Source organism: Thunnus maccoyii, chromosome 23, assembly GCF_910596095.1.
Source record: "Thunnus maccoyii chromosome 23, fThuMac1.1, whole genome shotgun sequence".
In the NCBI taxonomy this organism is placed as follows: Eukaryota; Metazoa; Chordata; class Actinopteri; order Scombriformes; family Scombridae; genus Thunnus; species Thunnus maccoyii.
This window is the reverse complement of record NC_056555.1, coordinates 26,173,949-26,196,856: the sequence shown is the minus strand read 5'-3', so window position 1 is coordinate 26,196,856 and position 22,908 is coordinate 26,173,949. Positions and strand designations below refer to the sequence as shown.

The following is a 22,908-nucleotide window of genomic DNA, read 5'->3' as shown; positions in this document are numbered from 1 at the left end:
ACATGTAAATTCAACATCAGCTGTTTGAAAAGATATTAGAGAAACATCATATTAACATGTGAAGTTCAGTATAATTATGACTTTATTGAGAGTGAACAGCGTGTTTCGCCTGTAGCTTCTTCAGGTTCACTCAATACAACTGCTGAGTACTCACAGGTGTGATAAATACATTTGAGTTACATGACTAATTATCACAGTCTTCATTTTCTCAAAGTGAACGTTTACAAAGGGCACGAAGAATGAGAATATACATATCACAAAAAACATGACATGATTAATGTTGCACAAAGTTACAAGAATTACACCATTTTATATAATTAAACTTCATTACATCCCGTAAACAACTGACTGGATAGGCTGGGTAAAGTAAAGAATGGACTACAGGTCCTACAGCTGTCCCTCTACATCACTAAATGGGAAGGGTGAGTGCCAGGGGACCTAGTGGCTCATCTCTCCCTAAGAGTCCAAATAGCCTGTGGAGAGAAATACAAGTTAATATTTACATATCTCAGACGAAAACTCAAATCCTGTGTTTCATTAAATCCATAAGGTTCAATAGTATTCAGTTCATAAATCCAAAACGCCTCCCTTCTTAAGAGCTGGTTAATCAAGTTACCACCTCTTGGATCGGGTCGCTCTCTTTCATTGCCGATAAATTTGAGGGACGTAGCCGACCCATGGTTTTTCTCCTTGTAGTGTCTAGCAATGGCATAATCCACATCTGTTTCAAAGGTTGAATAATTCTTCAGCTCCTGAACAGGTCTCAATCTTAAAGCGGGTCTCGCTACTGTGGTGTATTTTCATTAAAAGTCATTGGTGTGCTTAAAGACAATATTAAGCTATGCAGATTGATTTTATAAGTTTATAAGCAATAAGGGCTAGTGTGATACAATTTGTATTGGTGTAGTTATAATCTCATGAACCATATTTAATCACACTGTACGTATAGAGGCACGGTAGAAGAATCATAATCATATACTGGAGAAATTTGAGTGTGTTTGTATTACATGTCACTTTGCTTGGGTCTGCTAAAGTCTTCACCTTCTAAAAAAATACTCTCTGGAGGAGATCAAGAAATAAGGGTGTAAAATGACTAGAATAACTTATAAAAAAATAAGAGGCCAGAAGACAACTTGGCAATAATGGTGTAAAATGATTCCCAATACTTATATAAAAATTGGATATAATCAGGTAGAATTGAATATGCCAGTACATATCCTCAAACACCTCAAAACCTGTTTTGACCAACAACGAGTGACGGAGATAAAAGTAACATAATAAGTGGTCAAAAATTAGGGAGGGTGGATGATAAGGTGTGACCTAAGCCGACCCAAGGACATAAAAACAATGCCCCAAAGAAAAACCTTTGGAGCGATTTGGTTCTTTGTAAAAGTGCTACTTGCTCCCCTTTTTTTGCCGGCATTAAAGAACACTTTGCTGCTTGGACCTCTGACTCCCTTTTTATTTTCAAGAGAGAGTTTTTTGCTCTGGTACCTTTTTCTGCAACAATTTGATACAAAACTACCAAAATGAGTAAGGCATTTGTTGTAAGAGCTGTAAAGATGTAAACAGTCTCTCTATGATATGGAACATAAAACACAATATTTTCAGCCAACATTAATGCACAGATATTTTTTATGTCATAAATTGCAGAATAAAAACATCATTGTGGCATGTGCACAAGTTTGGGCGTTCTGAGAGTTCTGAAGTTTCTGAAGTTTCAGATTCTTTTTATCAGCTCGTTAGACCTGAGGCAAGTCAACAATTAACATTAGGAAATGCAATTTCTGTATAAATTGCGTGTGATTGCTGAAAGTGGATTCAGATTGCATATGTGGAAGCTGAACACTATTGAAAAATCTAGCAAGACTAAAATCTGTGACAGGTGGAATTGAACCCACAACCTCCTGTTTGTAAGGCAGACATGCTATGCATTAAGCTAGCATGTCTCATGGTAATGCCGGGCCAGATTTTGGTATTTAGTCTGTCAATTACATGAAATTGACAAAAAAGCAGTTCAGCTCAGCTCAGCTCAGCTCAGCAAGCAGATTGACATCACTTGGACTCCTTCAACTCTACTGAGCTCTGCCCTAAGCAGGGCTCAAACTCACAACCTTTGGATCTAAAAGGAGTTAAGAAGTGACATGAGCTTAAACGACTGGAGCACTCAGACTGGATCTGTTAACTTGGAAAAGATGTATTTAACAAGAATAGCAATCCACGCTTTAGGTAATAATGTGAAATGTATTTACATTTTGAGAGAGAGGAGGCTTGTGGCAACATACTGAGGCAAGATATGTGCTTGAAGAGTTAAAATTGTGGGAGTGACAGCAGTTTAGAAAATCTTTTCTGGTTTAGAAGGATTGCCATCTCATGTCAATGACATCAAGGGCCATCATGAACTGTGTCTTGCAGATGTTTTGTGTCTGACAGAAACACACCTACATGGCTCCTTTGTTGCAGACAGTCTGCATTTACAGGGCTACATTATGTTCAAACACAACAGACACCTTTCCTACACAAATTTACACAAATGGCCAATAGAGGTGGTGGTGGAGTTGCTGTTTATGTGAAAAATCACATTCAAGTACGTGAAATTCAGTACATACATAATGTAACTGACCTTGAGTTCATGGTTTTGAAGGTTGAAGCCCCAGTGAGTGCACTGATTGCAGCTGTGTACAGACCTCCAGATTACAGTGTGAGATCATTCCTGTCAAACATGGGAAGCGTTTTGAAGGCGCTGGAGATCATAGATCATCACCCTATCATTGTCTGTGGCGATTTCAATGAGGATCTTTTGTCTTATGCAAGTAAGCCAATTCTGCAGCTGTTTCAATATAGGGGATATGCACAACTCATCACTGTTGCAACCACAGAGAAGAACACATTGCTGGACCTCATTTTCATCTCAACCACAGCATTGTCTCCATTCTGGTGTCATGAAAACATATCACAGTTATCACAATCCTGTCTACTGTCTAATATCTTCAAACAGTCAGACTTAAAGATAATTCAAAATCAATGCACTTGTAAATCAGGTTTTTTTTTGCATTCTATTAGATATTTGTGTAAAAACTAGTTACACTATTGTTGGAGCTCGACTAATTATGAAAGAAAGTGTGTACAACATATGATAATTATGGTAAAGTGGTGTGTTTCAAGAGATCAAATGATTTAAATTTACAATGATAAAATGAAATGGAGTATATCATAATGATAGAGTTTATCAAATTATGAAAGTAAACAATAATTAGAGAAGCCAGAAAAAAAAAACCAAAAGACCTTTTGTTAGGTTAGTTGTCTGTGGACATGACATGCAGTTCTCCTATGTCCTCTGTGTCAATCCCTGCCAGTCTTTGCCTCCTCTAATATAGCACTGTGCGGCACTGGAGCACTTCATAACAGTCACAGACCAAATACTGCAACACCAGTTTAACTGTCAGAACCATGACTTCCTGGAGCACACATAAGCATGTTCTAACTCTTGCCAGTTCCAATCTTTTTTCAAGGCTGTCTGGTCATCAGACACTGGATCTGTTTACAACCGAGACATCATGCTGCCATGGACCAGATGTTACACCTCCCAGGCCACACGAGACATGTTTTCCCTCTGTCAGTGGGAAATTGATTTCTGCCGTTCAGTGGTGTTCAAGGTATTTGATTGTTATGTATTATATACATTATAAAGCTGATTTGTTGAATCATCTTCAATTTATTGCAACAATATACTCTTTTCTTTTGTCATTACCAGCTCCATCTTGCTGCTTCCACATCACTGTTTGTACATCAACTGCTGCACACAATAGAGCCTAATTACTATTGATCCTTTCACAAGTGATCAGCCACTCTGCTGCAGGAAACAAACTGTCACAGAACAGTCATCATTTTCAGGGTGACACTGCCTCCTCGGTGCCGAAGAGTTCCTCCCTAAATTAGTTGTAAAGGTAATTAAATCTGTGTTTTAATAACCAACTAACGGAGACACTTTGACATTACTGTTTGTGCAAGCTATTTCAAATTACAACTGTAAGAATGTCTATAAGAATGTCATATTTAAAGTTTCTCACTGTTTTTCTTTTTAGGGCTCCTCCATAACATCGCTGTGATGCTGTCAACACATGAAATACTGAACAGATAATCGGAAACTGCAGTTCTACAGCCACTGAGAATGTAAAACGTCATATGACGACAGCCCTTCACATCTTAATTAAGGCACTGTGTTCTGGTTATAATGTTGTTTCCTTCCAACAATGGACAGATACAACAAGCAGCAACATGACAGAATATACTGCTAACCCATGGACAAAATTATTGTAGAGTAGAGGTGATGTTAACATTTATTGATCCTGACCTCATAGGATCCAAACGCCTATGTTTGCTTTGTATTTTATGACAATTTAAGTCTTGTTTCATGTCTTCTTTTTATTTTCCCTGATTTATGTTTCATATTCTTTGCGTAACCATCACCCATTTAGCTCATTTCTGTACTTAGCCTTGGACCAATCTAAACTGCAGTATGTAGAAGTTTATACAGTACACACACACACACACACACACACACACACACACATATACATATATATATATACATACATATATATATATATATATATATATATATATATTGATCTGATCTTTTATTGTGTTTATAAAGTTCATTCATCAGCATTATTTATAGATTTCATCCAACATTTTAGCTCCTTGGTGTATTTCTTTATATGTATGTTGTTGTATGTGTCTGTGTTTTTCTGTGTATAACAAGCTTGTAACTAAGTGCTAATAACCAATCCCCCTAGTGGGATAAATAAAATTGTTTTGAATTAGAATTTTGAATTTGAATGTGATGATTATGTTATGAAGTTGAAAAACCACACCCTCTTGCACTGCAGGGACTTCAGGAATACATGAATAACATGAATTCAAACTCCAATTACAACAATGCTGTTGTCAGGGTCATCTTTGTCTACCAAGATAAAAGTTGTCCATCATGGGGATTGAACTCACTACCTACTGTTAATAAAGCAACATTATTCACCACTGCACTATCACAGTTAACAGATTGTGTCCCATTATCCAATTTTCATCTTTAGACCTTTAATTGTACAAAAAATAAGACTTGCAATTTTGACATCTGTATGATATTAAATGGAGCAGGAATAGTTTAGCATGACGGTAAATAATAATCATATCAACCAACTTCAATTATAAGAACATTGTTTCAAAAAGTGCTGGCCTGGGCATGAAATGAGCCACCCAGGAATCACAGTAATGCAGCACAAGTTGATATTTTCTTAAAGAGAAATTGAATGCCCTAAAACTAAAGCTTCTATGTCATAGATTTGAACGTTATTTGTGCAAATATTTGTGATTGAGCATTAGACTGTATAACATATGTACAAAGTGTTTCAAGGAAGAAAGAAATTGCAAATTTATGAAATGGGAGTGTGAGAAGGCACACAGCCTGCACATTGTATGGCAGTGAAGAGCTTTACAAGTGCTCAACAGCATGGACCGCAGAATCTTATCTTATGTTATCCGATGCTGATCATTGAGATAACATGGTTCCCACACAACAATCTGCACAACTTCAGATTTTCTTAAAACTTGCTTAACTGACCAAAAAAGAAGTGGTGAAGAACATGGTTGCAGTATGTCTTCTTGCATAGGCAGGACGACTTGAACCAACAACCTATAGTCTTTGAGACTCATGCTCTACCAACTGAGCTAATTCCCAATAAATGAAGCAGTGCCTACAAACCCACACAAAACTAAAACTCTTATAAGGACAGGTCTAATCAGTGATCAGCCAAATCCCCAACACCTGATGACCTTGTTAGTGAAATATCAGTTTCAGGTGTTCATCTGGCTTTCTGTGGCACATGATTGGATGCCCCGGAATGCCCTTAATGCTTTAAATTCCCCTGCATCTGTGCTGTTCTTTCATTTGGAAAAAGAACTTTGAAGTACTACAGGTGAGTGTGTTGTTTGTAATGTTATTTAAAATAATTTAGAGCACCATGTTTGAGATTGTGTTTTCCTTTGATATAGTGTAGATGTTTTGTGACTTTATCCCATTACTAACAACTTTCCAGTGAAGAATTTAACTTAAATATGGTTTGACTATGATTGTCTTGTTTTTGGTTTTTTTAAATATTTTTTTAGCATGGCTCTGAGAAATTTACTGGTGACAAGGCCCAATTCCCACCCCCCACCAGCAATCAAGCTATTGGCCACAAGCCCTCAAGGGTTATATCCTGGACTTTAGACAATGGCTGCAAATTTGCATTCTGTAAAGTTAAACTTTAACTTTAGCTTTCAAATGTCTATTTTCAGTGATTGTTTCCTCTTATGGTTAAAACTTAAGGAGAGGGCACAACTTTTTTTTTTTAACTTGGTTTTGGTTGTATCTTGTACCAAAAAGCTATTTCTTTGTCTTCTACAGGATGGAACTGTAGTGGTGAGGCTGTGGGGGGGGCTGCAATGTTGGACATTAAAGTGGGAGAGGTGGCTTGCCTCTCCCACTTAAAGGGGACACAATCAGCCTACGGGTACGAACTCCAGTGTTGGGCCTCAAACCACAAGGTCACACAAAGAAGGCCTACATGTAACCTGTGAGGCCTGACCACGAGGTGCTTTTTCCTTTGTTTCCCCCGAGACAAAGAAATGGCGCCAAAATGCTGCTTACAGACAATGGGAGTCCATTGCAAACTCCATTTCCAAGGATGCTTTGTGATTTTCACACCTCAGCAGGGAGCAGTCAACATACAGTCTCATTGGCGGAGACGCTCCTGCACAGCGGAGCGTCCTGATGACGCAGCCATGACATCACCACCCCTTTAAAAACTGAACGTGCCCTGAAGCACACGCCTTTCCCATGTCACTGAGCTAGGGGTAACTCCTGTTCCTGTGTGAGTCAGCTGACTAAAGGGGGTACCCCACGCACGTGTTTCCCCTCATCGAAGACTCCCCTCGCCGGGCAAGACGAGACTTCGCCCATGTTCACCCGAACACATTCCCGGATCCGAGAGAGACCGCTGCTGCAATTTCCTCAATTTCCTTCAAAAAGGAAGTAACGCTGCTTCACCGAGTCGACTCTGCTGTTCTCTCCGCCACGCCGCTGAGAGCCAGCTGCCGTGCTTTTCGCCGACCGTGCGAGAACGGCCACCATCTGCATCCGAGCCCAGGACAAAGACGGACTACACACACCCACCCTGCTCACTTTCTGAAGCGACCAAGCAAGAGGCATGAGTCTGGGCAGAGGCAGTGTTGTGTGTTCCTATCAGCATCAGTTGCTGTTGTTTAGCATTTAGCTTTTTAGCTTTATTGCTATTGTTTGTTGTGCTGTTGACGAACGGCCGAGTCCATTTTTCCTGCTTTACTTTTAGGAGCATTTTAAGTTTGCTGCCTGTTTAGTTGTGTTCACCACGCTACACTATTTTGTGTTTGTCCCGCTCGGGACTACTGCTGTGTTTGTGCCATCATGAGTGAGGAAGTAAGTTGCTTTGTCGATCAGAAACCAGACAACGTGCGTTACAGACTGCCGTCCGTACACACGCTCTCTGTGGACAAAGCCACTTCTCTCCCTCTCACTTTCTCTCCTTCTTCCCTCTCTTCTGACTAACACATACACGCGCCGGCATCTTTTGCACATCTGATGGTCAGATAACGTCGGACAAAGCTTTGCTCTTTCCTTATCCGCCATCAGACTTTTTTTTTTTTTTTTTTTTTTTTTTTCACAGAATTTGAGTGCAAGACACCGATCACCAGGCAACGCCATCTTGCTTCTGTCTAACCAAGACACCACTGTACTTCTGCCAGCCGGTTCTCACGCGACATGGCCCCGTTGCCATCTTGTCACACACGCATGCTCGCACACACATGCATTCCCCTGCATGTGTCCAACCCTGTACATAGCTGTTTGTGTTTGGTAGGATTAGATTTTAGGATAGTTGTTTGTTGAATGAAGCATTTGTTAACTTTGTTCGTTTTGCTAAGTTTAATAACCAAACGCACTACTGCCCGTCCCAACACCAGTCAACAAACTACACCAAAATCCAAGTGATACAAATTCAGTATAGCAATTGATGCGCCTAGTTGTCCTGTGTAACGCTGATCAAACAAGGCTATGTGTAAAACTTGTCTGGTGTGTAAAATGTTTATGGTAATGAACATGCTTTTTAAAAATGTCTGTCTTCTCTCTTCAGGAGGAGGGGAATGCCAAAGAGTGGTGTCAATTTTGGGTGTCCTAAAGTGACCAGGAAATCACTGACCTACAAGTCTAAGACATGGCTTTTTTTTTTTTTTTTAAACTCTTGACTTGCTTTGTTAACACTGCTTGTTTGCTGAGTGAAAAAGTGTGTGTTTGAAATCTTGGACTTTGTGGTATTTAACAAACTTTGGTCAGTTTAAAGACTTTGAACAGCAAAATTGTACTTGTTTCTGCAAACCACACATTTCTGACCTGGAAACTTAATGTAAATTCTGGAGGTGTGCATTTTCAAATGCAATGTTAAGTGGGTCTGGTTTCTGACTACAAACGGCAGCCACTAGAGTTATAATGCTTAACTGCAGTTTAAGACCTGTCAACATGGTAGGATCACACAAATGGGATGTCAGACATTGCTCAATTTTAACTTACTAAAGCAAAGTTGCAAACCTGAATTCTTCTCGTGCTGTGAAAACATGAACAGAAAACTTTACATTCTATAAAGTGAGCAAATGCTCTTACTGCCTTCTATTTTAACATGTAAAACTACAAGCAAGATCAGATTTTCATACCTTTCCTTACAAAGAGAAGCGTTGCAAGTCTGACCTTCTAAGGGCTCTGGAATCACATTAAATGATAGCCCCTGATAAACATATGCAACAAGGTCAGACGTGAACACTATATTCAGACAATTTTGTTGACATTTTGTGCATGCCAGTATGTTATATTTTTGTTTGTAAGATAGACAGTTTTGAATTGCAGTGTCAATCATTCAATTCTATTGAAAAACCTACAAAGAGTAAAATCAGCCATAGGTAGAGCTGAAGCTACAATCTCATGTTAGTAGGTGAAGCATGCTATGCACCAAGATAACATGTCACACAACAACACTGAGCAAGATTTTGGTATTTCAATTGCATGAAATGTATCAGTTACAGTGTCAATAAGCAGATCACCTGTAGGTATAGGCATTTTTCCACCTTCAACTCTACTAAGTTCTGCTCTAAGCAGGACTCAAACTCACAGTCTTTGGGTCTGGAATGAGTTGAGAAGTAACATGAGCTCAAACCACTGGACTACTCACACATGCTGTGTTATATGGGAAAAGTTGTATTTAACAAGCATATCAATCCACATTTTAGGTAATAATGTTAATGTAAGCTAAAGAGGAATTGAATTCTGGCACAGGATAAAGATGTGAGGCAACTTTGTACATGAGAGCAATATTATGAGGAGCGCTGCAGTGAGCAGGTATCGAACACACAACCTTGTCATTTAAGGTATTGCTGATCAGGAGAGCAGTGTTCTAAACCACTGACCACTGTAGAAATTGCGTGTGATTGCTGAAAGTGGATTCAGATTGCATAAGTGGAAGCTGAACACTATTGAAAAATCTAGCAAGATTAAAATCAGCAATGGGTGGAATTGAACCTACAACCTCCTGTTTGTAAGACAGACATGCTATGCAGTGAGCTAACATATCACACAGCAATACCAGGCCAGATTTTGGTATTTAGTCTGTCAATTGCATGAAATTGACAAAGGCTGAGCTCAGTTCAGCTGATTAAGCTGATTGACATCACGTGGAGTCCTTCACCCTTCAACTCTACTGAGCTCTGCTCTAAGCGGGGCTCGAACTCACAACCTTTGGATCTAAAAGGAGTTAAGAAATGACATGAGCTTAAACCACTGGACTACTCTGACCATATCTGGTGATTTGGAAAAGATGTATTTAACAAGAATAGCAATCCACACTTTAGGTAATAATGTTAAAGTGAGCTAGAGAGGAATTGAATTATGGTACATGATAGAGATGTGAAGCAACTTTGTACATGAGAGCAATATTATGAGGAGCACTGCAGTGAACAGGTATCAAACACACAACGTTGTTATCTAAGAGATAGCTGATCATGAGAGCAGTGTTCTAAACCACTGAGCCAACAGACATTCCCAGTAATGAGAGGAAAAATCTCCATTTTGATGATGAAAATGTATTTGTCTCAAACTAGAGCTTGAAGCCCAGAGATTTGTACATCATTAGTGAAAGCAAGACTAGTTTAACATGAGAATGAATGATATGTGTAAAAAGTGTTTGAAGGAAGAGAGAATCTGTAAGTTTAAGAAACTGCAGTGAGAGGAGACACACATCCTGCAGACTGTATTGCAGTCAATGAGAACATGACAGCAACTCTCTATCAATTAAGGTTCAGATCTCAAAAACTAAAGTCCTATGTGAAATGTATTTACATGTTGAGACAGAGGAAGCTTGTGGCAACATACTGAGGCAAGATATGTGCTTGAGGAGTTAAAATTGTGGGAGTGAAAGCAGTTTAGAAAATCTTTTCTGGTCTAAAAATATCTGTACTCTCCACTGTGCCTGATCACATGACACACTGGTGAGACCTGAAAAAGTCTAAAACACCCCTGACTTTGGGCTTAAATTGCTGAAAAACTACAAAAGATATCACTAAACAATCTGATAACTTTGAAAGTTCAAAGTTTTGTGAACTTTTTACAGTTTGAATGGCGTCCGTACGATAAGGGACGTCCGAGCAGTTGAGTGTCAAAGTGACCAAGGTTCCAACTCGGTTGGACGGTTCGTCTGCCATTATAAATTTTAATGTTTTAAAAAATTATATAAAGTCGCTGAAACATGTTACATTTCAGAAAAATACAAGCACACATCTGCTGAATGAGTTGCACAGATTGACAGTTGAATGGTTTTTATAGCACAAAGTATGCAGCAGTTGAAATGCGGCAAAAAACGTATGGAAGACGGAATAAGAATAAAGAGTGAGAAGAACAACGTGTGATTGCTTTCAGTAATACTGAAAGAACAAATACAAGAACTGAAAGACGTTTAGCTACAAAACGTGTTTCCAAGCTGTGATATCTGCCAGAGGAGGATTACTGACTACTGACTATGTAGAGCCCAAACTTTTACACACAATGATATTTTTATATTTGTTTGATTTATGACATAAAAATTAAATATGCATTATTGTTTGCTGAAAATTTAGAGTTTTACATATCATAGAGAGGATGTGTTTACATCTTGTCAATTAAAAAATCACCACAATATATTATTTGTCAAGGGCCTAAACTTTTGCATGCAACTGTATTTATGTCTGTGGTTAAAATGGTGTCAAAGCTTTTGAGTCAGTGGCGACACCTGCTGGACACTACTGGTATTACTGGTATTACATCTGTTTAAAGGATCCAATCACAGCTCAGTTTGTGTATTTGTTGGTTGTAGCAGCCTGGAGGTTTTTACATTCTCACTCAATATGTTCTAATTTGACCAGTTTTAGGCCAACTGATAACAAATCAATAAAACTTTATTCCTGTCAGACACTCAGACCTTCATGTTTGGACAGAAAATGAACAGAAATATATGTGAAGTGATGAGGAGGCGTGTTGGAGAGACTCCTGTCAGTATAATCCTGACTCTGCTGTCAATATTCAGACTTTGTTCAGTGAAGTTTAAATGATTCAAACTGACCACTTTTAAACAGCTCAGCTGCTTTTACACACAGCAGCAGAAGAAGAAAAGTTGTGGATTTGAGTTCATGATGATTTTTTATCATTTTTACATGTTGCTGCTTTGACCAAGTCACCAAGTTCTTCAAACACTCCTGGACTGAAATTAGAGAATTGATCTATGATGCTTTTAAAGAGTGTATAGACAATTCTATTTTATCACCTAGCATGAAACAAGGCATAATCACATTTATACCAAAACCACATAAAGATAAATGATCCTCAGACAGCTGGAGACCTTTGACCCTTCTGTCTGTAGATTAGAAGCTCCAAGCTCATGTCTACACTAACAGACAAGCAAGATAACTGATGGAACAATCTGCGTTTATCAAAGGGAGAAATATTGATTATCATACTCAATTAATCTTAGATTTTCTTGATTATAATTCACTGATCTCACATGAAAAGTTTATTTTATTCTTAGATTTCTTTAAAGCCTTTGATACCTTAGAACATCCCGTTTTATTTAAAACTTTGGAAATGTTTGGTTTCAGAACAAGCTTTTGTAATGTAACTCATCTGCTTTATAAAGATATTAACAGTAGTGTGTCTCTTAGCCACGGCTTTTCCAATAGATTCCCAATTAAACAGGAAATTCAGAAAGGATGCCCGATTAGTTTTATTAGTTTATTATTTATTTTAGCCACAGAAATGATTGCGATATTACTTAAAAACTCCCAAATATTCAAGGTATCAAAATACTGGTTGAATGAATCCATAATTATCCACTTTGCTGACGATACAGCACTGTTTTTATAAAACTAAATTATGATTATAAAAGCCATTGATAAGATCAGTCTTTCCTCCATCAGCATCAAGCATCATGTCTGACTTTGAACCTTAGAAAATGTGAAGTTGTGGCTGTTCATAGCAGTGATCTGAGTAGCACATCCAATATCCCAGTTAAAGAAGAGGTGAAACACCTCGGTTTAGTGGAAACAAAATAAATGCATAGCAGAAAAGATTTAAATGTTATTGAGGTTGAAAGCTGTTCAAGTCTTTAAATCACTGGCTCTGATTTATCTATGTTGGGTTGAATTATTTTGTCTAAAGCTGAAGGTTTATCAAGGTTTATCTACCCTTGCCATTCTCTGTCCACTTCACCAAAAGTGATAAAGTCATCTAACTCCATAATTTTTAGTTTATATGAAGAAACAAAACTCATTATTTATGCAGAACACATTTAGCCTGTATGGTACCATATCCCTAATAAATATTTAATAAATATTGAAAGGAAAAAATGATGTTTACCAGCAACTTTTCACCACATAATTCCTTATTGTGGAACAACAGAGTTATTGTCATAAATAGAAATTTATAGCTGAATAGTTAACAAAGGTTTAACATTCAACATGATTTACTGGATTCAGATGGACTCTTATTATCCTTTGATGAGTTTACCAGTAAGAAATAAATTACTATTTCAAGAGAAGGAAATGACAGAATCTGTAAAGCAGTTCCTGTTCCTTTACTCTGAATGATACAAAGCAGTTTGTTTCTCTTCCATTACACCATCTTTGCCTTCTTTAAAAGCTGATGATGTCAATTTGTTGGATAAAAGATGTGATAACAGAAAAATTAGTTTGATTTTTATTAACTCTAATTATTAATTTCTTACACTGAACTGTAACTTTATTCTTGTATTTTATTATATTTCAGCTTGTTTTTATTGTCTGTTCTTGTAACTCTTTAATGACTGTGTTTAACTGTATTTAAATGTAATTTTATAATGTGTTTATTTTGCACTTTGTCTCTTTGCTTTCAATGTTTGATGTAAAGAACTTTGAATAACCTGCTACATAAATGTGCTGTATGAATAAACTTGCACTTTTTTATTAAATATATGAAGAACATTTGATTTAAAGTCTCGTTCTGCTGCGTCTCATTCAAGTTTCCATCTGAACAAACCAAAGAAAAGAAACTTCTGAGCCACAAAACATCATTTATTAACCTCAAACTGTTACCTGTAGCAGTACCACCTCTGACCTGCAGGAGGCTCCCAAACACCTGGAAACACAACATTATTATACTGAACTTCACATGTTAATATGATGCATCTAAACATCTGGAAATAAAACATTATTATACTGAACTTCACATGTTAATATGATGTTTCTCTAATATCTTTTCAAACAGCTGATGTTGAATTTACATGTCAGGAAACGGCTGTCAGCTCATTCTTAGAAAACAAACATGAGCAGTTTGTGTTTGTTTATTTGTTGTTGACGCTGCAAACATGTTAACATTCTTTATTTGGTTAGTTAAATACAGCGGTGGAAGCACTCAGAGCCTTTACTTCAGTAAAAGTACCAAAACAGCATCAGTGCATTTAGTTTCTGATTAAAACAAAGTGTAGAAAGACTTGATCAGAATATTTATGGCCAATACTGATCATCATTTTAAAGTGATTACAATCATGTATAACAGACAAAACATCAACATCACGTTTCTTTCCGAGCTGGAAAAACTCTGAATCTAATGGTCCATCCATGCAGTTGTCAGCCCCGTGATGCTGCTGGGAATGATCAGCACCACTTCAGTTATTCTGTCAGTGAACAGTCAGCAGTGTGCTACATGCTATGCTCTTCCTTTGCTCAGAGGCTTCTGGACAATAAATGATAGAAACACAATCTGTCGCACCTTAAACAGGATCATGTGATCCGGCCATCAATCAGGGAAATGTGTCTTTGACAACAGACCAGAAACACTGTTAGAGACAGTCAGTGTTCATGTCTGTGTTGGTAGTTTATCATTCATCATTTTTATTATATCACACATGTGTTGATTCCATACAGAGACATACAGTCTGCTGCACATAGAAATCAATGTCAAACAGCACAGATGCTCCTACATCTGATACTGTACACAGTAATAATGATGTTGTGATGCACGATGATTGACTTCAGTACAGCTGTTGTAGAGATTTATAGATTTATTGATTGATTTATGACGTTTACAGAACAAAACTCATTTTATTTCATTTTCTCCATCAGTAGACATTGTGGGTGTATGTGATGTGTTATTGTGTGTAGCTTTGTATTTTGTATTGTGTGTCCTGTTTGTTTTTTGCTGTTTGTTGTTGTTCTGTTTTAATGTGACCTGTCAAAGCGACTGCAGATGAAAAACTCTGGTACATCAAATGTTAACATTTATGTTTAACACAGTAAATGGTCCCAATAAATACATCAAACAGAAAAAAAGAAAACTCTGCTCTCTCATTAGTTGTGTAGCTTTGGAGTTTAGGTAACTCTTGCAGTTTAGGTTACTCACATCTTTTTGTTCACTCTCCAAAACAAAGACCTTCTCACAATCCTTCAGAACTGGAAATTCACCCGACCTTCAATAATGTCATTATGTTGAATGTTTCATAGGGGGGGATAAGCACCTCTTCCTCATTTGTTCCAAGGGTTGTATAATTCCCCAGGTAAGCTCCTGAACAGGTCTCAATCTTAAAGCAGGTCTTCTTACCAAAGTCATCAAGGTTTGTTTTTTAGAGCTGGAGGCAAACGCACCAATGTGTGTGTTCAATCATTTAACTTTAACACTTATGGAAAACCACCAAGCTTGAAGTACACAGACTGCATCTCAGAGAACCCTCAACAATATGGTGAAAGCTGAGAGATCTTCTTATTTCTCTAATATATGCCAGCAAGAGAAAGGTAAAAACCTTAAGTCCTGCTTGACACTGTGAATTATATTGTCTCTCAAACAGTGACTGCATTAAATATTTTATAGACAAGGTTGTAAATGTTAGGGCAAATATCTCACCCTTGTCCACTCACTAGTGGTTCCTCAAAACCATCCATCTTGAACTCTTTCTGTCCTGTATCCATAGATGATATTGCAGCCTTGTTAGGGCAAATGAAACCCTCCTTGAGCCCACTAGATGTCCTCTCTGTTCTTAAAGGTTTTTAACTCTATTGACCCCTTCATAGTCAATATTATAAACTGCTCTCTTCCATCAGGTGTGTTCCCATTGTACTTTAAGCAGGCTATTGTTCAACCTTTGTTGAAGAAATCAAACCTGGACCCCTCCCCCACCCCTCAACTACAAGCCCATTTCAAAACTCCCTTTCTTGTCCAAAATTTTAGAAAAGGCTGTTGAGAAGCAACTTCTTCAAACACTGGAATTTAAATCTGGTTTCCGTAAACTGTTCTCCACTGAAACAGCTCTCAGATGGCAGAGATTATTCTGTTTTAATTTTATTGGACCTTTAGCAGCTATAGTTAAATGTATTCCTGGGGTCCTAGCGGGCGACATAGAATCAAATTTAAAACTGCTGGCTAAGAATAGATGTAAATGGTACGATTGTTAGTCATGTTGGCGGTAACAACTCCCGATTACGCCAATCAGAGGTCACTGAATTTAATGTTGAGTCGGTGTGAACATATGTGAAGACAGTGTTGGACTCTGTAGTTTTCTCTGGACCGCTGCCTAATCTGACCAGTGATGTCATGTATAGCCACATGTCATCATTCAACCGCTGGCTGTCGAGGTGGCGTCCAGCAAACGATGTGGGCTTCATAGATAACTGGCAGACTTTCTGGGGAAGACCTGGTCTGATTAGGAGAGACGGCATACATCCCACTCTGGATGGAGCTGCTCTCATATCTAGAAATATGGCTGAGTTTATTAGTAGACCAAAACCATGACAACCCAGAGCTGAGACCAGGAAGCAGAGCTGCAGTCCTACACGCTTCTCTGTGCTTCCATTAGAGCAGTTACCCACCCAAAACCACATAGAGACCACGTCTGTCCCCAAAACCACATAGAGACTGTCTATCCCCAAAACCACATAGAGACTGTGTCTGTCCCCAAAACCACATAGAGACCGTGTCTGTCCCCAAAACCACATAGAGACTGTGTCTGTCCCCAAAACCACATAGAGACTGTCTATCCCCAAAACCACATAGAGACTGTGTCTGTCCCCAAAACCACATAGAGACCGTGTCTGTCCCCAAAACCACATAGAGACTGTGTCTGTCCCCAAAACTACACAGAGACCGTGTCTGTCCCCAAAACCACATAGAGACTGTGTCTGTCCCCAAAATCACATAGAGGCTGTGTCTGTCCCCAAAACCACATAGAGACTGTGTCTGTCCCCAAAACCACATATAGACTGTGTCTGTCCCCAAAACCACATAGAGACTGTGTCTGTCCCCAAAACCACATATAGACTGTGTCTGTCCCCAAAACCACATAGAGACTGTGTCTGTCCCCAAAACCACATATAGACCGTGTCTGTCCCCAAAACCACATAGAGACTGTGTCTGTCCCCAAAACCACATATAGACTGTGTCTGTCCCCAAAACCACATAGAGACTGTGTCTGTCCCCAAAACCACATATAGACTGTGTCTGTCCCCAAAACCACATAGAGACTGTGTCTGTCCCCAAAACCACATATAGACTGCGTCTGTCCCCAAAACTACACAGAGACCGTGTCTGTCCCCAAAACCACATAGAGACTGTGTCTGTCCCCAAAACTACACAGAGACCGTGTCTGTCCCCAAAACTACACAGAGACCGTGTCTGTCCCCAAAACCACATAGAGACTGTGTCTGTCCCCAAAACCACATAGAGACTGTGCCTGTCCCCAAAACCACATAGAGACTGCATCTGTCCCCAAAACCACATAGACTGTGTCTGTCCCCAAAACTACACAGAGACAGTGTCTGTCCCCAAAACCACATAGAGACTGTGTCTGTCCCCAAAACTATACAGGGACTGTGTCTGTCCCCAAAACCACATAGAGACTGCATCTGTCCCCAAAACCACATAGACTGTGTCTGTCCCCAAAACCACATAGAGACTGCATCTGTCCCCAAAACCACATAGAGACTATGTCTGTCCCCAAAATCACATAGAGACTGCATCTGTCCCCAAAACCACATAGAGACTGTCTGTTCCCTGACTATACTATCGGAAGTGATGATAAGGACCTGAGCTGTAAAAAGTTGTCAGCCATCTAGTCCTTAATGGCAGTCAGACAATTGTGCAGACAGTTTAAGACTTATCAGGCTTAAAAGAAACATACCGCTGTCATGTGTAAGTGTCCAAATACTTACTGTCTAAACTGTGTCACATTGCAGATCAAACATTAAACCAGCCTTCAACATCAAAGTCCGAAGTTCACTTTCATTGTACATCAGAGAGAAACACAATTGAAAAGTCGGAACACATGACCTGTGGTGAACTGAACCGGTTCAAATAAAACATGTGACAATACATCATAATGTTCAGGTCTTCAATGTTAACAGACACTGATGTGAGAAGTTCACGACAGTTTTCACTTTTTGTCCCAAAGCTCCCCGTCCAGCTACAGATCTTCAGTCTGTCTGATTATAGTTAATAGAGTTATGTTACAGCTCTTTTTACTTACATTATTCTTCTAATTATTTCTGATTTCTTTCTTTTCTGTGCTATGTTGTTTAAACTGCATGCTGAGAAAATCAGTACCGTTATTCATTACTTAGTTTTACATTCTTGGGTTTTTTTCTCACTTCATTTTTATTTTTTGTGGTAACTCGACACAGTTGTAAAGAAGTGCTCCCCTCAATGGTCTTGAGGAGAGCTGAAGATGGTAAATGTAGGTTGGTAACAATTTAAATCCAACTGATCATCACATGTAGTCTGCTAATCCTATTATGTAATTACTTTATTAGCCCTGAACTTTATCACAAGGTTGTTTAATGAAGGTTGTTGTTCCTGCCAGTTTGTTTATTGTCCTTTTAGAGGTGGAGCCTGAAGAAAGGTCAGTCTGCCAACACAGAAAAACTGTTAGTTGTATTTCCATGAAATTTGTTGTGTATTATATTATTATTATCATTACTGTTTTACTATGTTCATGAATATAATACACTAGAGCACGGATCGATGTCAATCAAACACAGATACTGACGCCCCCCCCCCTCCAGCTGCTGGCATTTCCCCAGAGACTTTTTTCTTCATTCTAATAATACAAAACTATTAACAATATAATTAAGAAACATGTTGACATTATTTTCAACTAAAAAAATGATTACATGTGATTTCAGTTGGACTTAGTAATATGCATTAACAATTTTTTAAAAAAATAAACAGTATAATCTTTCTGTTGAAATGTGAAAAATCAGTACAAAGATAATGTGGTTTGTGGCTTCTCTTTCCTAACAACTTAACAGCAACTTAACACTGTTAACTGATGCATTCTACCAACACGTCCTTATAATTTAACAACCACATAGATTGATTGTACCTGCACTCCAGAGTGACCCACAGGAACGTTTTCTAATATGCCGCCTCTATGAGCAGTAATCTAAAAGTAACTATAGGTCACTTTTAACGACTGAATTTAAGACCTGTACTGTTGTTTTTCTTGGGAGGACGGCTGCATTCTACATAAGTTGTAGCAAATCTGTAGAGTTGTGAACAATTTCAACTCTACATTCATTTTATTTACACCTTCATTTGCAGTTTTTTACAAAAGCTGAACAGAAAAGATGAGATATAGTGAGAGGGGGGGGGGGGGGGGGGGGGGGGGGTTCCATGTAGAGAGTTTCTGTGAAATGGTGACCACAGAGAGTTCGTCTCGTCTCTGACAGACTATAAAACCTCTGCAGTCTGACTCCTCTCTGCTCTTCCTGCCTCCTCAGCATCTCAGAGCAAGTGTTCAACACAGGTAAAAACTCTTTGACACACTAACGATGAAATACTTTCAAATATGAAGATCAGGATTTTACACCAGATTCACTTAATAATAACTGAACCTAATAGATGTCTTCATTTATCAGTGTATGAAGTTCATTATTATGGTGTAATATGGTGTAATATGGTGACAAGCTGTGGCTTTGTGGTGAGCTGTGTGTCTATGGTATTTATAAAAAGAGACGACCATGAGTCCTGTAGAAATATTAAGGACCTGCTGTCTAACCAAACCTTTTGACCAGCAGTCAGCATGTCACACTTCTTTATTTGTGTATGTTCACGTTGTACAGCTGTTTTCCTGACTGCAGAGATGAAGCGTTCCAACCAAATCGCTGGAGGAGGATCACTTGTTGTAGGAGTCCCAGTCCTCATCTATTGTTTGGTGAGTAACACATTCTGCTAACAGTGAGGGACATTTTTACATTTACTTTCCACTCCAACATCATGTGTGACAGATCTGTAGACACATCAGAAAAAGTCCTGACAATAACGAGACATGTGCTGTGTGTTTTCTGATTGATGAAACAACATCTGAAGTGTAACTTCATGTTGTGGTAGAAAAACCACAAGAAGCTTTTTTCAAAGTCCGAGCTCCAGCGTTGTTTCCTGTGAGGGAGGAAGTGCAAGTTGCATCAAGGTACAAAGTGCAGCGAGTGGAGAGGTTTTAATTTAGTCTTTTAACTGCAGCAGTGAATAAACATGTTAATAAAAATGTCTCCAGTCAGAGTGAAGTCTTAAGCTTCAGTTTTATTGTCTTCATACAACAGAGGATTGATCAGTCAAACCTGTTGAGTGTATTGAAAGTTAAGGTTTGTATGTAACCAACTTGTGAGTGGACGGTATCATCTTGTTTTATTCCATGAAGTCAAGTTGGTTGTCAGCTCAGTTCCAGCCCTGTCTCCTACTAAATGTCTTTATATACTAGGAAATAGTTTTCCCATTGTGGTAACAAACGTAATGGCTGCTTGAATGATGTTTGAGAGCAGAACTGTAGAGGAGGATAAACACACAGAAACACTGTTAAACCAGCGCTCAAAGTGCAGAGTTCACATCCTCAGTCCTGTGTGTTCAGTGTTTGGTTACAGTTAGTGAAAGATGCTGCTTTCACTTCAATGTTCATAAACTTTCTCTCTGTATTAAACAGAGACCAGGATCTTTCTCTGACCTGAACCAGGTGCCATAAACCACAGTCATAAAAACCTAAATATTGCTGTGTCACTACCAGCTGATATTAGTCTGCAAAACAATAAAACATGTTATCAGTCAACGTTTTATTGACACGTTCAGTATCAACATTTTCTCATCATGTTGACAGAAAACATCATTCAGACTGCATTACGTTTCCTTCAACCTGTATTTACTGTTGCACTTTATATAAGTTGGTTTGAATAAACCATAAATTCTTGTGTAACCGGATTGTCCTCCAGACCTCCGGCACAATTCCACTGAACATGGTTCCTGAAGCTGTTGATGACATGTACCACGGCTGCACCGAGGAAATGGAGAAGAAAGTTAAAAGCACATATTTCAACAAAGAGAATGTGGAAACATTGAAAATGGTCTGGGAAAAATGTTCAAAAAATAAACACCCAGAGGATAAGGCTCTCACTATAAATCACATGCTGGCAATCTGTGTCTATACATCCAGAGACATTTATAATGAATTCAATCAAGCAGTGCGGACCGGTAAGAACATCTATGGCAGCACCTTCCCATTCCATTCTTTACATTACTGGCTGACTACTGCCATACAAATCCTGAATAGAAACCAAAAAAAACAAGGCTGTCAGACTACTTATAGAAAAACCGATAAGGAATTCACTGGTAATGTTAACGACATAATACGGTTAGGTGCGTTTGCCTCCAGCTCTAAAAGAAAAGACCTTAAATTTTTTGGTAACAAGACCTGCTTTAAAATTGAGACCTGTTCAGGAGCTTACCTGAAGAATTATTCATGGTTTCCAAATGAGGAAGAGGTGCTTATCCCCCCCTATGAAACATTCAGCATAACCAACATTACTGAAGGTTGGGGTAAATTTCCAGATCTGGAGGATTGTGAGAAGGTCTTTGTTTTGAAGAGTGCAGGAGATAAAAGTAACCTAAACTGCAAACTTGCACCCAAATGAGAGAGCAGAGTTTTCTCCAACTGATGGAGAAAATGCAATAAAATGAGTTTTGTTCTGTAAACATCATAAATCAATCAATAAATCTATAAATCGATACAACAGCTGTACTGAAGTCAATCATTGTGCATCACAACATCATCTATTACTGTGTACAGTATCAGATGTAGGAGCATCTGTGCTGTTTGACATTGATTTCTATGTGCAGCAGACTGTATGTCTCTGTATGGAATCAACACATGTGTGATATAATAAAAATGATGAATGATAAACTACCAACACAGACATGAACACTGACTGTCTCTAACAGTGTTTCTGGTCTGTTTCAACATCATTTATTGTCTAAAAGCCTCTGAGCAATACTGTTTCTCTCTTTTAAAAACTATTATTGTTGTTTTCATTTGTAATTTTATTTGAAATATTTTTGTTTGTCACTTTTTATCAGCACTGTAATGTTGATTTGAACAATGACAATAAAGTTGATTCTGATTCTACTCAATATTCTCATAACTGACCAAATAAAGAATGTTAACACGTGTGCAGCATCAACAACAAATGAATAAACACAAACAGTCAGAAACTCATTCAGTCATGTTGATGTTGATGGAAAGTTTCCAGCAGCTGTTTGACGTCCTGCAGACTGACTGCAGCAGCTCAGACGCATCAGATGGAAATAAAAGGCTTCATGATGTAAACTGTGAGATTATTTTTCTGTTCTGTATGTTTTCATCATCTCCTCCCAACAAACACAAACTGCTCCTGTTTGTTTTCTAAGAATGAGCTGACAGCCGTTTCCTGACATGTAAATTCAACATCAGCTGTTTGAAAAGATATTAGAGAAACATCATATTAACATGTGAAGTTCAGTATAATAATGACTTTATTGAGAGTGAACAGCGCGTTTCGCCTGTAGCTTCTTCAGGTTCACTCAATACAACTGCTGAGTACTCACAGGTGTGATAAATACATTTGAGTTACATGACTAATTATCACAGTCTTCATTTTCTCAAAGTGAACGTTTTACAAAGGGCACGAAGAATGAGAATATACATATAACAAAAAACATGACATGATTAATGTTGCACAAAGTTACAAGAATTACACCATTTTATATAATTAAACTTCATTACATCCCGTAAACAACTGACTGGATAGGGTGGGTAAAGTAAAGAATGGACTACAGGTCCTACAGCTGTCCCTCTACATCACTAAATGGGAAGGGTGAGTGCCAGGGGACCTAGTGGCTCATCTCTCCCTAAGAGTCCAAATAGCCTGTGGAGAGAAATACAAGTTAATATTTACATATCTCAGACGAAAACTCAAATCCTGTGTTTCATTAAGTCCATAAGG

The 22,908-nt window shown here is 38.4% G+C and overlaps 2 protein-coding genes across 3 annotated transcripts in view; both read left to right on the top strand.

Moving 5' to 3' along the window:
- The window catches only part of LOC121891005 (T-cell ecto-ADP-ribosyltransferase 1-like), an 86,905-nt gene that overhangs the window by 3,129 nt on the left and 60,868 nt on the right, over positions 1-22,908 (top strand). The gene's annotated exons all lie outside the window — the stretch shown is intronic.
- Positions 19,728-21,588, top strand: LOC121891008 (ecto-ADP-ribosyltransferase 5-like). Its single transcript, XM_042403715.1, has 2 exons — positions 19,728-19,817; positions 20,863-21,588. Exons 1-2 carry the CDS (start codon positions 19,746-19,748, stop codon positions 21,559-21,561), a joined length of 771 nt encoding a protein of 256 aa, XP_042259649.1. The 5' UTR covers positions 19,728-19,745; the 3' UTR covers positions 21,562-21,588.

What these genes read in the sequence shown, in the direction of transcription:
- LOC121891008 (XM_042403715.1), top strand. Translation starts at nt 19,746, where the DNA reads ATGAAGCGTTCCAACCAAATCGCTGGAGGAGGATCACTTGTTGTAGGA. An exon ending in CAGTCCTCATCTATTGTTTG is followed by an intron (nt 19,818 to 20,862) that starts GTGAGTAACACA and finishes ATTGTCCTCCAG; the next exon opens with ACCTCCGGCACAATTCCACT.